Source organism: Sciurus carolinensis, chromosome 12, assembly GCF_902686445.1.
Source record: "Sciurus carolinensis chromosome 12, mSciCar1.2, whole genome shotgun sequence".
In the NCBI taxonomy this organism is placed as follows: Eukaryota; Metazoa; Chordata; class Mammalia; order Rodentia; family Sciuridae; genus Sciurus; species Sciurus carolinensis.
This window is the reverse complement of record NC_062224.1, coordinates 110,571,642-110,588,798: the sequence shown is the minus strand read 5'-3', so window position 1 is coordinate 110,588,798 and position 17,157 is coordinate 110,571,642. Positions and strand designations below refer to the sequence as shown.

At 49.8% G+C, this 17,157-nt stretch overlaps 1 protein-coding gene across 1 annotated transcript; it reads right to left on the bottom strand.

Annotated features, from left to right (window-relative positions):
• Window positions 1-1,507: 1,507 nt before the first annotated feature.
• Serpinc1 (serpin family C member 1) lies at window positions 1,508-13,153 on the bottom strand. Its single transcript, XM_047521700.1, has 7 exons — window positions 13,000-13,153; window positions 10,621-10,990; window positions 8,104-8,319; window positions 7,134-7,271; window positions 4,684-5,074; window positions 3,589-3,653; window positions 1,508-1,753 (listed from the first exon to the last, which is right to left on the bottom strand). The coding sequence occupies exons 1-7, from the start codon at window positions 13,038-13,040 to the stop codon at window positions 1,577-1,579; spliced, it is 1,398 nt and encodes a 465-aa protein (XP_047377656.1). The 5' UTR covers window positions 13,041-13,153; the 3' UTR covers window positions 1,508-1,576.
• Window positions 13,154-17,157: the final 4,004 nt, after the last annotated feature.

The following is a 17,157-nucleotide window of genomic DNA, read 5'->3' as shown; positions in this document are numbered from 1 at the left end:
AGCATCCATTTTTAAGCTGCCCCCACCTACTCCCTGCCGAAGGGAGAAAGAAACAACCACCACGTTGAAATTGTTCAAAATGCCTACTCTGATTTTGGAAATTTCTCTGGAGGGAAAAAAGAAAAAAAAAAAAAAAAAAAACTAATACTAGGTGATTTTGTCAGCTACCAAATTGTCAGGAACAAAGTTGTTTTGTGGGATGCCAGGGGGTTTTTTGATAAAAATTCAACTAATATGGTCCAGAATTGCATCATCCCTGAGTATCGGGTTGGTTCTCCCTTACTTTGACAGGTGTCCTCACACTCTCCTCCTGCAGACTGTCCTTCCCCAGGTGACAAGCCAATAATTCTGGAGGGGTAGCATGTCTCCTAGAGCCCCAGGAGCCCTGTGGTGTCGGGGAGGGGGGCGGGCAGCAGGGTGGGGGAGGGCAGTTCGCAGAAGAGTCAAGGCGTGGGTTTATATGAACATATTTAAAGCAGTTTAGCAAAAGCTTTCTCGTCGAACAGCTTTAAGAACAATGTGAATGAAATCTTAGCAACTTGGTTAGTAATCTGAAGTCTATTAATGTATACTTGAAATTCTGTTTGTATGAAAATGCATTTTCCTCTTTATTTTAACACTGTGTAAAAGACTATTATGCATGTGAGTGGTTTGAGAATTAAATGGTTTAATACTCAGATTTGAATCTCTGTCTTTTCTGTATATAGAGATTAATTCATTTATGGTTTTTGGAAGTTTTTAATGTGATGGAAATACTGAGAATTCCAATTACCCCTACCTTTTCAGGATATCTATGATCTTTTTGTTTTGTTTTGTTTTGTTTTGTTTTGTTTTGTTTTGTTTTGTACCAGGGATTGAACCCAGGGATGTTTATCCATCAAACCACATCCCCAACCCTTTGGAGACAGGGTCTCATTAAGTTATTTAGGGCCTCGTTAAGTTCCTGAGGCTGACTTTGAACTTAGGATCCTCCTGCCTCAGTCTCCCCAGTAGCTGGGATTATAGGCAGGTGCCACTGTGGCCAGGTTAGTCCTTTTGTCCTTTTGTTTTTGTGCTGGGATTTAACTCAGGGCCACTCCACCACTGAGCCATATCCCCAGCCCTGTTTTGTGTTTTATTTAGAGACAGGGTCTCACCGAGTTGCCTAGCACCTCGCTTGTGCTGAGGCGGACTTTGAACTCATGATCCTCCTGCCTCAGCCTCCTGAGCCACTGGGACCACAGGCTGCACCACCGTGCCTGGCTTGGCTTAGTCTTTTTAAAATTTTATTTCAAGACAGTTCTGGTTAAGTTGCCCAGGCTGGCCTGGGACCTGCAGCCCTCCTGCCCCAGCTTTCAGGTCACTGGGATTGCAGGCCTGAGCCACTTGCCGCCTCTTTCATTTTCTTGACCTAAGATTGGTTATGGGGGAGAAAACAGTTGAAAGCATCATTTTACCAAATGCCCCAATAGCATCTCTTTTTCCTCCCCTGGTCTTCATTTCAGGTGGCAAAGTCCTTTCACAACTGTGAGGTGGGAGCAGTTGTCTTTATTTTTACTTCTATTCACAAACCAAATAGGAAGAGAATACGAATACTTCAGTTAACGCAAGGGTTGGCTACTCTCCCCATGAAGATAATAGTGTTCAGAGCAACTTCCCTTATAAGAACGAGGAAGGGCCTGTTGGCCTTGAAGGTCACCCTGTTGAGGTTCAGTGATCGGCCCGCGATGCTGACGGCAGTGCTCGCTGCTGCTTCGCTGCCTTCCTCGTTCACCTGCAAGTCACACAGGAGACACAGCGCTGCATTAGCTGCTCTAGGCTCTCCAGAGGCAGGGCCCCAGTCACAGGTCAGCAGTTCTCAAAAGGCTGTTTGTGTCCCAGTGGTAAGCACAGGGTCAGAGCAACTCCCTCCAAAACTCACTCTGCTCGCTCTTTGATCCAGTGACCGTGACACACCTCTGCCTGCAAGCCTTGCAGGGGTCCCTTCATGCACCCCTGAACCAGCAATCTGAGTGTGCACAGGGTCGTCACATTTCCGGCTGGCATCATTGAACATGGTGCCACAGGTTATTTTGTACTAACTGCCAAAAGAAATTCTGACCCAAGATCAGAGCTCTGTGGTTTTAATAGTTCCACTCAGAGCATAAAAGATGCTCCAGGTGTAACTACCCCTGTAACTACCCCAAACAGCCCCTCGGGACTCGGCTAGTGGCGAGGGTCCTCTGGCTGGATAAGATAGGTTTTTCTCCAAGTAACAGACAGAAACAAGGGTATTTGAACTTGGTTGATAAACAGAATCACCACTTCTAGAGGGACTTGAGAAAATGTTCCCTGACTACCCAGAATATCCCTAGCTTTGTCCCTGTGAAGGACTTCAGGTCCCTGAGCTTTGTGGACCTGGTTAGTGATGTTTCTCCCTCTCCTGGTCTTCCCCCTCCTTCCTTCTCCCTTCCTTATCTTCACACTCATCCTGGGCTACATTTTATAGCAGAGAGCTTTTACTAAGAGGTTCCGTCTCCTTCCGCCTCCAGACTTCCTCCTGTCCCATGATCCACTTTCCTCACAACCCAACATTTCCTGCTGAGCGTGGAGCCTGGCACCGCGTGTACTGGCACCACGCTCTGAACCTTTCTCTTTGACCACAGCCTCGTTTCTTTTCGGCTTCCTCAGTCCTGGGAACATCTGGAACATTGGTCCGTCTCCTTTGCCTCACAGTCTGGCTTCCATGAAGAACGGTCTACACTGGTGGTTCCCAAACCTGATGGTACAGCACAGTCCCCTAAGAGTTTGTAAATAAACAGATTCTCAGGCCCCGGCTCAGGATCTCCAGTGCTGAAGAGCCCCAGATGGCACACCGTCGGACCCGGGTCACCCTGGGAGCACGCAGGCTCAAGAGGTGCCCAGAGCCATCATTCTGTTCGCTCGCCTCGGTCGGGGGAGCACAAGTGAAGCAGCAGGGGACCATCTTCTTCAGGAGGGCCTCTCCGACCTCCGCGTGGCGGTGCGCATGGTGATCTCCCAGGAAGAGGGCGCACGTTTACTCGCCCACCATTGTGTTTCCTGCAGTGCAGGCCGGTGCTCCAGTTCTCCAGAGCCCACCTCGGGAGATCCACACTCACCGGCCCCCTCTCCCACCTTCCGCTTGCTCTTTCACCAGTGCAAGTGGGCTTGTGCTCCCTGCACACGCGCCTCTGTCCAAGTCCCTCGGGAACAGGTGACTTTCCACTTGCCATCTTCTTGCTAGAAGCTGTTTTCTTAAAACTCCTCCTGCTTCTCCTCCTCCTCCTCCTCTGAATTCCTTCACAGTGGCCTTCGATGGCTCCTTTTCCTGTGTCCCCCTCCCCCTAAATGTGTCCCTGAATGACCTGCTGTGGGGAGTGGGCAAGGAGGCAGGGACAGTCCCATCAGAGGAGAGCAGAGCCCAGGGAGGAGAGGTGGACAGGTTGAGCTGAGGGTGTTAGAAGAGCCCCTCCACCGCGTCCTGCTTCCTGTGCACCTGTGCCTGGAGAGCTGGTGCAGCAGCACTGCCCAAGTTACAGCGGCAGGAGACACAGACGCACGGAGGGGCAGGAAAGCAACCGGAAGAGAAAGCCAGGGCGGTGGACTCACCTCGAGAAACGCCTTGTGGAACGCATCTGAGACATAGAGGTCGTTCCGGCCGTCTGCGACAATACCTGGGAGCAAGTCCAGAGAAGTCGACTTCAGCCCACAAACAGGGACTCAGTTGGAATTAAGAGGTCCTTTGGGACTTTTTGAAAAAGAGAAAGAAATCCTGGGCCTCCAGTGAATCCGTGTTAAAAAATAAGGCAGTACTTTGGGTTTGTTCAGCCTGGCTCCTGTGGATCTAATCTCACCCTTCAGCTCTTTGGAGAAGGTGGGGAAAGATGGGATTTTTTTCTCCCCTTGGTACTGGGAATTGAACCCGGGAGTTCTACCACTGAGCTGTAGCCCCAACCTTTTAAAATTTTTATTTTGAAACAGTCTCCCTAAATTACTAAAGCTGGCCTCAAACTTGGAATCCTGCTTCAGTCTCCTGAGTAGCTGGGATTATTGTGTGTACCACAGGCTCAGAAGGATTCTGTTCTTAAAAAAAACAAAAAAAAGACCTTCACACTACTTTGAGGGAATATCTTTCTTTTCCATCTAGTCACATTTTTAAAAGATGGGTCGACTTTCAGAAATAGTTTATAGATAGCCCAGTAAAGATAAATCCAATTACCTAACATCTTGTAAACCTCTTTTTTTTGTGTGTGTACTGGGGATTGAACCTACAGGTGATTTGCCACTGAGCTCTCCAACCCTTTTTATTTATTTATTTTGAGACAGGGTCTCACTAAGTTGACAAGGCTGTCCTTGAACTTGCATCCTCCGCCTCAGCCTCCTGCATCTGGGATTACAGGCATGTGCTTCAGTGCCTGGCTTCTAATTCCTTTCTTTTCCACTTGGTTCCATCTCCTCTATCAGCTACAGAATCACAGGGTACCAGTGCTGACTGTAAAAGTGGTGATATAAGAGCGAATCCCCCCTTTTATGAAGAAGAAACTGAGGCCCCCAAAGAGGAAGGACCTTCCACAGTCAGCAGAGAGCTGGGGTCAGAATCGAGGCGTCCTGACCCATGGCTTGGTTCTGGTCTTTCTTCAACTCCTCCACTTTTGCCACACCACCTCGGAACAGAGAGAGGAGGAGACTCCCTCCCACACCCACCTGGGAGGCTGGATTTCTCAGGGCTGAACAGATCCACAAGACCCATGTCTTGCAGCTGCTCCTTCAGACTGAAGCTGTCCTCGATGCGGAAGCGGGGCACGTGGGTCACCAGCATCGTCTCCACCAACTCCTCCAGCCACTCCTGCAGGACCTCAGGGGTGAGCTCCTGCTCCACCTTGGCTAGGCTCTTCTCGGGCCTGGGCAGGATGAGCACCATGGTGATGTCATCTCCCTTGAAAGGCAGCTCGAGCACCTGGGTGCCTTCCGCCACCCGCCGGTACCGGAACTTGCTCTCCTGGTACATCATAGACGCTGGGCATGACTTCCCATCGGCCTTGTAGAATGGCTCCTCCCTCGTGTTCTCAGCGCTGAACTTTGACTTCCACAGGCCCTGGACCGAGGCGCCAGGGGAGATGGTCACAAAGCAAGAACAAAAACATTCACAGGAGGATATTTGTGAAACGGGAGCTCTCTTGTTATATTAATAGATGTAAGTGTAATCGTTAGGAAAAACACCGAAGGGCGAGCAGGAAAGGGTTAATGACAACTGTGTTGAGTGATGGGATTATAAGTGTGCCTTCCTGTATTTCTCACATTTTCAGCAGTGATTATTGCTTTCACAATCAGAAAAATAAAAGCTAAAACCAAGAACAACCGTAAGTGTCCTTGCAAGTTCTCAAGTGGAACTCAAGTCATCATTTGCTCTCTGCCTCCCACCAGCCTTTCTCCAGGGCCAACCTCTGAAGTCCTGTCTCTGCCCCCGACGAGGAGAGGCCGGACTGAAGACTGAGGGCCGCCCTGGTGGCGCCAAGGCAGGGTCTGGGGTCTGGCTGACTGACCTTTCCTTGTCACTTTCTGGCTCTTCGCTCTTGAGACAAGTCATTTAACTCTGAATGGTGGCCTCTCTGGGCAAGGTTAGGAGCTGGTGACAGCTGATATCTATAAAATGCTTCCCCTATACAGTAGGGGACAGGGGACTACTTCATGCAGTGTGCGTGGGTTAATTCGTTCCGTCTCCTCGGTTACCCCACGAGGTAGGTGTATCATTATTATCATCTTTTAGATGCCAAAATTGGGGCATAGGAAATTCCTGGTGGCTCTCCCAGATTCTTGCACTCGGAAGAGTCAGGATTTGAAACTCATCCACATAAGTGAGTTCCTGCTCCACCTCTGCCAGGCTCTTCAGCCAGCCAGACCCCAGGCCCTGCCTAGGCGCCACCAGGGTGGCCCTCAGTCTTCAGTCCGGCCTCTCCTCCTCAGGGACAACTTTGGAGGTTGGCCCTGGAGAAAGGCTGGTGGGAGGCAGAGAGCAAAAGAGGACTTGAGTTCCACTTGAGAACTTGCAAGGACACTTACGGTTGTTCTTGGTTTTAGCTTTTATTTTTCTGATTGTGAAAGCAATAATCACTGCTGAAAATGTGAGAAATACAGGAAAGCACACAGAACCAAACCCGCAAGTGACCAAGTTCTCTTTTTTAATTATTTTTTTATGTTTTTAGTTGTGGATGGACACAACACCTTTATCTTATTTATTTATTTTTATGTGGTGCTGAGGATCAATCCCAGGGCCTCATGCATACTAGGCAAGCGCTCCACCTCTGAGCCACAGCCAGGCCCCAAGGTCTCTTTTTGATGTTGTATCCAGAGAGCTACAGGTTCTGTCTTCTATGTTGGATCCTCACTACCTCTAAAATGACAGAACTCTTGGGGGGAAAAAAGGAGAGAGCAAATAACTGGCAAATTCTGAGACCTTGAGGGACGGTACACATTGCAGAGAGGCCACCTACTCTTTTCTTGGGGAGGGGGTTCCCCAAGAGACAATGTGAGTGGCATGGCAGTGACCGACTAAACCCCTGGATGGCATGGAGGAAGGAGAGGAGCATGTGTGTGGAGCACATCGCAGGATAAAAAAACATGGCCCCGTCCCCCCTTCCGCTGTGGTCCTCTTGGGAGTCAGGGATCTGTTTGTTCCCACTGCCATCTGGCTTCTCCTAAATGCAACCCATTAGGAAGTCTTAGAACTCTTGACTCAGGGGAAGACAAGGCCATCTACACCGTCAAATAACTGGGCCTCTGCCCAATCTGAGGTGAGCCTGGCACGCGGAGGGGAGCTAAGTCTCTACACGAGCCACTCCAGACACTGGGAAAAATCTTGTCACTGAGGATTGTCAACAGATGCTGCCATTTTGTTCCAGATTTCAAATGGAGTTAACTGGACAGCAGAAAGTGTCACGCGGGGCTTCCAAGTGTGTCCCCAGGCCTAGGGATTTGACAAAGCCCCCTGGACCTCAGCCCAGCTGCCATGGTCCTAAAGGTTCTGTGCTCCCTGCAAATATGTCTGCCCAGACCACACAAGAACTGTTTTACAGCTGGGAAATGTCTGCACACGCCCCACAGTGTGAAAGGGGGTGAGCAGAAGTACCTAGCGTCCCCCCAGGGCCACTCAGTACCTTGAAGTAAATGGTGTTGACCAGCACCAGAACAGTGAGCTCGCTGATGGCGTCCGAGGGAATGACATCAGTGATCCGGCCTTCAGTCTTATTGGCCACCCAATTGTTGATGGTCACTCTGGCCTGCTCTGCATTTTCCTAAGGAGAACAGGAAACAATCCTGTGCTGTTCAGCCACTTCTCCGTGGTTCCATGAAGCACTTCATTCTGCTCACCGTCCCTCTGCCCTTTCCCACCATTTGGTTTAGAAGCATCGCTTTTCCCCACACAGAGCAAATCTCATACATCTAATACAACGCCACCAAGTTTCCATACAGCAAATTAATCTTAAAGAAGGAAAAGAAAACAAAAAGAGGAAGAAAGAAAGGAACAGATAAAAGGAAAAGAGTCTGGGAAAAAGAAGATAAAGTATTATCTTTTCTGACTTTGGAAAACCTGAACTCACACAAGCCGTCTCCACAAGCACCCATGGGAAACAAGGAGCCCTGGCAGGTTGGGAGGATGAGGGGAGGGACTGCCCAGGTGGGAACAGCAGTTGGAGAAATGCTGACAGAGTCCAGCATTCGTCGCAGAACTCCTCAGAACACCTAACTGCTGATGCACTGGGTGAATCTCCAGGGACTTAAAATGAAAATCATATCCCATGTTATTTGACCATGGTAATTGTTCACATGAAAGGGTCTCTTATGGGACTGGCATCTCCAGAATAGCCTTTGGTGTATATTTGAACATAGTGAAGGAAGTGAAGAATCGATCATTTATGCAACTTCTCTAGAGCAACCTCTGCAATCTAAGCCACAGATACCACTGATTTCTGAGGTATAAGTGGGACTATGTATCCCAGGGTACAGACTTGTCCCCCACCAGTCTTCAGCCTGCAGAGCAGAGTTAATTTGGACCCTGCATTTCTACCTCCTCAGTCTCTGAGTGGAGAGGACGAACTCAGGTTAGGGATGACACCTGCAACTCACCTTGAAGTTCAAGGGCTGAAGTTTGGCTCCATAGACCACCTCACTGATATCCTGGTAGGTCTCATTGAAGGTCAGAGATTTGTCTCCAAAGAGGCGGTTAGCTGATACCAACTTGGAAGATTTGTTGGCTTTTCGATAGAGTCGGCAGTTCAGTTTGGCAAAGAAGAAGTGGACCTGATCAGATGTTTTCTCAGAAATTGTATCAAACTTAAAAACCTACAGAAGCAAGAGAAGATGCTGGGTTTGGTGGGCAGCCTGGCCGACGTGGGTGGTGAGCACAGCGCGGCCCTGGGTCAGCTACTCCGAGCTCGCGCCTGGCGCAATGTGAATGCCCGGCTCGTGTTTCTAAAATGAATAAATGGATGAAAGATCAAAGGGCAGGAAGGATAAAAGGAAAGGGAAGGACGGAGACTGGGTGCCACCTGTCCTCTCTAAGGGGCACCCACCAACACATGGATGCTTTCCCACTGGAATGGGAAACGTCCTCTTGAAGGTGCTGGACAGAGTGGAGCAGATGACCAGGTCTCTGCTCATGACAGACACTGCCATGGCCGCCTCTGGGACACTGGTTGTGTTAAGGGTGATTCCACCAGCCAGGGGACAGATGGCCCATAATAAGAGTCTTCGAGTCAAGAAGGACTCAAAGGTTGTCTGTGCCCATCAGAACCAGAGCCGTCAGACGCCCAGCCCTGCCTTCGCCATTCCAAGGTGAACTGGGGAGGCTGTCCTTTCCCCTCCCGGCCATGCGGTCCTCGGGTGACGAAAGGCTTTGGTTTTGTCCTCTTTGGTTGACCTGATTCATTCCAGTATGCCCCCACCATTTTTTTTTTTTTTTAAGATTGTTCTTTTGACTAAACTCCGGTGCTGAGTTTCTCTTTTGTCTGGTGATAGAGCCTGACCCCACTTCTCTAATATGTGGTATCTTGTCTTGGAAGATTTTGTAGAAAGAAGGGCCCAAAGGATTTGGAAACAGTGTTCTGTTTCATTTTTTCTTTTTTTCCCCAGCGCCAGGGGTCAAACCCAGGGCTCTGTGCTAGCCAGGCAGGTGCTGTACAGCGGCAGTGGCAGCCTTGGCCTCGCTCTGGCCTAGGGGGAAGGTTCACATTGAAACTCTCACCTGGGAGAGAGGCGGCCTATAATCCCAGTGACGTGGGAGGCCAAGGCAAGAGGAGTGTGAGTTCAAGGCCAGCCTGGGCAGCAAGATCCTACCTTAAAGTTAAAAAGGACTGGGGATGTAGCTCAGTGGTGGAGTGCCCATGGCTCCAAAGAAAGAAAGCACTGAGAATACTTCACAGGGAAAGGAAAGGAGAGCCGCTTCAGTAGGCCTCTTTTGTGTTGGGAAAACACACAAAAATCAAACCGGAAGGGCTAGAGGTAGAACTCTGCTGTACAAGGCTTTCTTGGCATTCATGAGATGCTGGGTCCAATCCCCAGTACCGCGAAAAAGAAGAATGAGAAAGGAAGGAAGGAGGGAAGGAAGAAGGGAAGGAGGGGAAGGGGGAGAGAGGAACAAAAAAGAAAACCTGAAGAAAGCCAGCCAGGCACCATGGCGGGATGAAGGATCTAGGGTTCCATCTGCGACCTCTTAGAGTGGTATCAGTGGCTACTTAATTCATGCTTTTTTTTTTTTTTTAATCTTTTCCCACTTCCCTCCCACAAAAAAAGCAAAGCGGGGAGACTAAGTCACTGCTATGATTGATTTTGCCCAGAGCAAGGATATGTTCTCACACCCTCGACGTCCCTGGATACCAGGTCTTGAGATAAAATCCTGGAGTCCTTTTTTTTTTTTTTTTTTTTTGGTACCGGGGATTGAACCCAGGGGCCCTTTACCCCTGAGCCCCATCCCCAGCCCCAACACTAAGTTACTTAGGGCCTCACGAAGTTGCTGAGCCTGGCCCTAAGCTTGCAGTCACCCTGCCTCAGTCTCCTAAGTCACTGGGATTGCAGGCTTGGTCCACGGTGCCTGGCAGGCCTAGAGTCCTTACCACAGAGCAGAGCCTGAGCTCCCCCCTAGCAGGGCAGGAACTGGGCGTCTACACTTCTGGTCACGTTGTCTGGCACAGAGATAGTGCTGACTATAACATACGGATATGATCAATGACTAAAAAGAAGTTGTAGGAAACCCAGGGCTGCACCCATTTACAAACCCAGAGGAGGAAACTTGGATTTACAGAGCCGTCACCCAGGTAGTGATTCTCAGTGACTCAGGAGACTCAGGAGGGTGGCAGATTCAAGATCACCCTGGGCAACTTAGTGAGGCACTATCTCGGAGTTTTAAAAACTTAGGCAGACTGGAGATGCAGCTCAGTGGCAGAGCACCTGTCTAGCTTGTGCCAGGCCTGGGTTCCCTCTGCAGTACAAAAAAATCAAAAACCAAACAAACGAACAAGAAAACTGAAATCCTGACACATTAAGTGGTGAGTCAAAGGAAATAATCCGAACGAGCTCCCGATGTGTAGGTTTGGGAGCCCAAGAGTCTCCCAGCAAGGAAGCTGAACAGAGGGCTTTGGGTTGTACCTCCATTAGCTGCTTGAGGGTGTCGTTGCAGGCACCCAGCTTGGTCATAGCAAAAGCTGTGGAGACACTCAGGGGTGACAGGAAGATGTTGTCGTTGTCGTTCTTGGAGTCTGCCAGGTGCTGATAGAAGGCGGTGGCAAAGCGGGAATTGGCCTTGGACAGTTCCCAGACCCGACGGTTGGTGGCCTCGGGGACCTTCTGCTCCAAACCCTCATCCTCAGCCACTTTCTTCTCTGGGGAGCGGTAAATGCACATGGGATTCACGGGAATATCCCGGGGCTTGGCTGTGCAGATGTCCTCCACAGGATTCCCATGGCAGGCCACACGGCCCCAGAAGCCGATGAGCAGCAAAGAGAGAAGACACACTTTCCTACGAGGGACAGAGGCTGTGTCAAGTAGGCTGGGAGCCCCTCCCCAATGGCCACCACAGACCTGCCCCAGGAAAGCTGAGGATGGCAGCCCACCTGGCTGGCCAGGAGGAGGGCTGGGCTCCAACTGAGCACAAGCCCAGGCCATCTAGTCGGGGCCTCCTCAAGTGGACGGTGCCACTTGCCTGGACATGGTTGGGCTGCTTGACGCTCAGTGGAGTCAGCTGAGAGCAGAGCGGCCAGGCCCCTTGCTGGGAGGAACAGAGAATGCAGCTCCCGCAGGGAGACCAGTGCAGGGCTCTGGGGCCTAATGAGGGGTTGGGGCAGTAAGGGAGCCACCAGCCAAGGCCTGTGAGGGGAGCCCTCGCAGACGGACAGGTTTACCTGGATCCTGAGGGTGTTTAGGATTCAGAACAAAAGAAAGATGGAGTGGAACCAAGGCAAGTTGTGTGTCCTGAAGACTCCCAAGTCTCACCCCAGCTCCAGCCCTCTGCTGAGCCCCAGTCTCCCTGCTCCCTTCCGTCCTGCGAGTCCCTGTGACCCATGACCCACCGCAGTCTCATTCTCGGGCGCACCTTGTTTCCCTTCCTCTCCTCAGTCAGGGAGTGGGAGCCCCGTGAACCCCAGGGCCAGAGACCCCGAATCACCTGAATTCCTTCCTTTCACCCTCTTCTCTAGTCAGACCCCAGATTCGAGGACTTCTGCGTCCTTTTCCTCTCACCCCTTACTGCCCTGCCTTAACTCAGACCCTCCTCCTTGTTTGTTTCTTTGCTTTTTCAATCTACAGTTTGCGCCCAGGGCCTTGGTGCATGCTTGGCAAGCACTCTGCCACCGATCTACACTCCCGGCTCTTTTATAAAGTCTTGTTTTGAGACAGGGTCTCACCCGCCGAGTTCCCAGGTTGGCCTTGGACTTTGTCGGCCTCTATCTGAGCCTCCCAGATTGTTGCGATCAGGCCTTCATCCTTTCTTTACCTGGAAATTTTAATAGTCCCAGGGGGTCACTAAATGTGAAGGAAGCTAATCTCCGTTTTTAGGAAATTCGACAGTGAGACTGGCAAATAAATAAATAAATAGAAAGAATTGGGACACCCAATAAAGTAGACTGAGAGGGAACGTCTCCATAATATCTCTGTAGATAAGACGGGGGCCAGGGCTTCCTGCCGGGGGTTTGGGGTGCCTGGGTCTACAGAAGGGAATCTGTGTCCGGGGACTGAGGCTTCTCAGTGTCCTCCTGGTAGAAAGACCCACTGAAGTGCTCTGCTGGGCAGGCAGCCGGTGGGGGGCCAGAAGTTGGGAGCAGCCGCTGAGGGCTCCTGTCTTTTTGTGTAGTCGGAAGCCATCTCTTCACAATGGAAGAGAGGTGGCGGAAAGCAGGAAGAACTCCGCTCCACTCCCCAACTCCACTGCCTGCCGGTTCCCGTTCTGTCCTTCGGGTACATTTGGAAGTAGACTGGAAGCTGGGGGACCTTGGAGCTGTGTTAAGCATAGGAAACCACGATGAACTGAAGTCCCCTTTACTCCTCGCCTCCAGTGACAATCCAGATCAAGGAGGGACTGCGCGTGGCATGGGGGAGGACCTCTCACTGAAGGAGAGGATGACAGCCACCGAGTCAAAGGAGACTTAGTGGGCAGGGGAGCTAAGCGGAAGGAGGAGCAAGGAGGGGGCCCGGGAGGTCCTCCTGGGTTGAAGTTGCCCTCTGTTCAGTGCTGGCACCTGGGAAGTCCCCTCCAGCGTCAGCTCTGCAATCTGCAAGGCATCTTGGGCTGACCAGGGTGCCTGCGGGAGGGAGGAGGGCGCCTGCACTGGCGTCTCACAGGCCTGCAGGTAAGGGCCAGCCCGATCTCCTCACCTGCACTGGCGTCTCACAGGCCTGCAGGTAAGGGCCAGCCTGGTCTCCTCACCTGCAATGGCGTCTCACAGGCCTGCAGGTAAGGGCCAGCCCGGTCTCCTCAAAGGCGGGGCAGGTGGGAAGGCAGCGAGAGCTGCGAAGAGCAGGCTGGCCTCTTACCTTGCCCCAGCAGCTGCAGCTCCTGTCCCAGGGGACTCCATGACCAAGGTCCCCACAGGGCGGGCTGGTGGAGACGGTGTGGTCTGAGGCAATCCCTTGGAAAACTGGTTCTTTCCTCTGGATCTGACTGAGGTTCCAGAGGCCAGGGTGGGGGAGGCGGCTGGATAGGAGGGAGGCCTGGGGTCAAAGACTGACGACCGCTTCCCTGGGTTGAGCAAGCACAGGTCCTGGTGATGTTTGATCAGTGGAGAAGCTGAAGCTCAGTCAGGCCTAGGAAGCTGTGCCACCTTTCTTGCCCACAGTCCCTCTCATGCTTCTCCACCTTTATAGAAGAAGAAAAAGAATGTTCACGAATTCGAACTTGGGTAGGAAATACCTGATCTAACTTTGTAGGATTTTTTTTTTCCCTGGTTAATCAGTTCAGGGAGTAAGGTGAATATAAGTACCAAATTGAATGTCCAGAAACTTCTAGACCTCTCCCTGTTCAGTACAAACTCTCTCTCTCATGGTTTTTGGGAGTGGAGACTGATTTGCGGGGAAAGAGGTACAAGGGGCAGGTCCTGGCCCTAACCAGGACACACTTTGGCTACACCCAAGGCACGATGGGCCCATTCCTCACTCAGCCCCAAAGTGGTGGGAAGGAGACTCAAGCACAAGAGCCTCAGGTGCAGCCAAGAGTTTCTCTGAAGAGTAAGGAGCTGACTGGGAGTACTTAGCAAAATGGCACTGGGGGATTAGGAGACAGTGTGGGGTAGCTGCTGAAGTCCTCCTCTACCTCCTTTTTCTATTTTACACCAAAGGGAATGGAATGAACCCAGGGGCCCAGGGACCCAGGGGCCCACTGAGCTACATTCCCAGCCCTTAGTGGACCTTTATTTTATTTCTTTATATGAGGTGCTGGGAATCAAACCCAGTGCCTCACACATACTAGGCAAGCACTCTACCACTGAACCATAACCCCAGCTCCCTGGCTTTGCAACTTTTTAAGCAGTTTTCCTTCTCTTCCCTATTATTTGTTTCCCCAAAAAGGGTTATCACAAAGCCCTTGGAATTAAAAGAGATAAAGACAGACAACACACTGTGGCTAGGTTGTGACAAAATGGGTCTTTCCCTCCATTACTGTTGGAGTAATGCTGCTATGAATCTTTGAAGGGAAATTTGGAAATCCAATATTACAAATGCACTTGCCCCGTGAGCTGGAATTTCATTGTGGGAAATTCATGCTATAGACACATTCGCCTGGGTGTAAACAAGGTCACAAATTATAACCTGCTCCATAATAGCAAATGATTGGAAATAATTTCCATCTAAAAGGGACTATTTATTTATAATAACTAATGACAACTATTTATTCAAAAGGAAATATTAAGGGTACTAACTTCTAAGTAAACCAAGCACCACAATGGAAAACCATACCATTGTCAGAAAGAATGAGGGCGCCTTTTTTTTTTTGTGCAACAGGGTCTTGCTATGTTGCTGAGGCTGACCTCAAACTTGCTATCCTCCTGCCTCAGTCTCCCAAATAGCTTGGAATACAAGTATGCACCACCACATTTGGCTGACAGGTGCCATTTTGTAGTACATAGCAGATCTATGCTAATTGCCTTCTAACGCTCTCTCGAGCTCTACCAGGAAGATATTACTATGTCCAGCTTACAGAAGAAAAACTGCAATTTACTAGGGTTCATTACTTGTCCCAAATCACAAGGTGAGCAGAGCTATGGGACTATTTTTCTCTGTTATGAGTGGAAACCAGGTTGGAAGGAGCGCAGTCTCCCTGGGCTCTGCTGTTGGGGGTTGGTTTGAGGAGCCATGGAGAAAAAAGAACAATTACTTGGTCGCCCTCATTTCCAGAGCTTTCAAGGTAAGTCCTCCTTACCTAGCCTGCCACCTGCCTCAGTAGTAATTCCCGTGAACAGGTCATTTCGCTGGTCCTTCCTGGTTGCCTCATATCCTGGGCTGTCGTATTATTTTCTTTGGACCCCAGAGTAAACCCTTTGGCGAGAAATAACAGCAGAGCCAAGCTCTTTCTGTGGTTACTGAGTAACTCCAAGCTCAACCCTTCCATGGAAATTTGGCAGAACATCAGGCACAAAAAAATGAAGAGTCTCCAACCCCACTGGGTTTCCAGTTTATTAGGTGATGACATTTTAATTAAGATGATTTAAAGTCAATCAAAATAACACCCACATTATCATTTGGCAGCTTTTAGCTGAGACTCAAAGCATCTCACTGGAATTTGTTCCAGTCCTCACAACAGTGAGAAAGTTCAGTTTGGGTTTCAGGGAAATCAAATCAAGACAGTAAATATTTATTGAACACACTCAGTGCACACAGCATGAGGCCTTGAATGTACCAGGTACTCAAAAAACATTGGTGATTGAAGAAATTCAGATCCAGAATGTCCTGTTAACAGAAAAGACATTAAATTCCTCCTAAATGGAAAGTTCAGATTATCAAGTCAGATTGAAAAAAAAAAAAAAAGAAAAAAGCAAGCAAGCTTACTCATCCAGAGGGCTGTTTGCTCACATGAACAGAAACAATGTGCAAGGGTATTCGTAGAAGGTTGAGCAAGAGGGAGTTGCATGGGGTCAAAGCTCATTGCTTTTATATTAGTTCACAAGTTGAGGGTGGAGGAGACAAGCAGAGCATAGAGGCAGATGTAGTGGAGAAAGTTCCTTGGAGAGAAACAGGAGGGTGTGGACAGAACTAGAAGTAACTTGAAGGATCTCAGAGCAAACGAGGGTACAGAGTTCTGTTTTTAAATGCAGATCAGATATGTGACTGGAATATCTTCCAGGGCTTTCTGTGGCACAATGTGACCATGTTCATTTGATGGTTGGGGAGGACATGAGTATCTGTCTGGGAATGAAAGCGTGGCAGCTTATTTTTATTTATTTTTTGCAGTACTGGGGACTGAAGCTGGGGGCACTCACTGAGCTACATTTCCAGCCCTTTTTTGCCCTATTTTGAGACAGGGATTCGCTAAGTTACTGAGGCTGGTCTCGAACTTGCCATCCTCCTGCCTTGGCCTCCTGAGTCACTAGGATTACAGGCATGTGTCACTGTGCCTGACTCAGTGTGGCAGCTTTGAGCCCTGCCTTTCCAAATGGCCAGGGCTGAAAAACAATAGATGCTGCTTGGGAACAAAAACTAGCATCAGGGCTGGGGTGTGGCTCAGTGGTGGAGCCCTCACCTGGCATGCGTGAGGCCCTGGGTTCAAGTCTCAGCACCGCATACAAATACACAAATAAACAAACAAATAAAGGTCCATCAACAACTAATATTTTTAAAAAACTAGCATCAGGGCTGGGGAAGCAGCTCAGTGGTAGAGTGCTTGCCTAGCATGCGTGAGGCCCTGGATTTGATTCAGTACTGCAAAAAACAAATGTCACCCTAACTTCAGGGATCTTATCGTGAATGGCTGTGGCAGCTCAGCTAACCAGGAAAGGGGGCTGGGGGCAAAACGCTTTAGCTGCCCCCAGGCAGAGCCAGGCAGTCTGCTCGGGGGAAGCAGACCGTACTCTGTCATGTGTTCTCAGGTTCCCTAACTTGCAGGGGAGCAAAAGCCTGTTATTTGACAGAAGTAAGCATAATGACTGAGGAGTTAGAGGGTTCCTTTTAGATCACGTGAGCATTTGGGCTTGAGAAGACAAGAGGGTGATGGAAACTGAAGTGACCCCAGGTTTCCTCACACAGAGCACTTCGAAGGGCTTTGGTCCTGGCAATATAGGAACAGATCTAGTGCTTGGTCAGGGGAACCAGAGAAGCAGCTGACTTTGGTACAGCCGCCTGTTTTCCTGTTTGGTACTGAATCATGCTTGTGCCATCTGTTTGCACGAACATGTCCATGCCCTGGTTTAGGCCCCGGGCTTCTTCTAAGCCTATTATAACAAACTTTATTATTATTTTTGTATTGGCAACTGAACCCATGGGCACTCTACCACTGAGCTACATCCCCAGTCCTTTTTATAGTTTGATAGCAGGGTCTCACTGGCCTCAAATTTGTGATCCTCCTGCCTTAGCCTCCGGAGCCACACATATCACAGGTATGCACCACTCCTTAACCTATTTTTAAAGATAGACCTAACTCCTTTGAGTACCATAAAAAGGATACTTCTTTAAAAAATTCTTTTTTAGTTGTCCATGGACTTTATT

Bases quoted from the DNA above. Each gene is read 5' to 3' on its own strand.
- Serpinc1 (XM_047521700.1), bottom strand. From the start codon at position 13,040: ATGGAGTCCCCTGGGACAGGAGCTGCAGCTGCTGGGGCAAG. The intron at 10,991-12,999 runs GTAAGAGGCCAG...TGTCCCTCGTAG, and splicing joins GCTGCAGCTGCTGGGGCAAG to GAAAGTGTGTCTTCTCTCTT. The intron at 3,654-4,683 runs GTGGGTGTGGGA...ACTTGCTCCCAG, and splicing joins TGAGAAATCCAGCCTCCCAG to GTATTGTCGCAGACGGCCGG.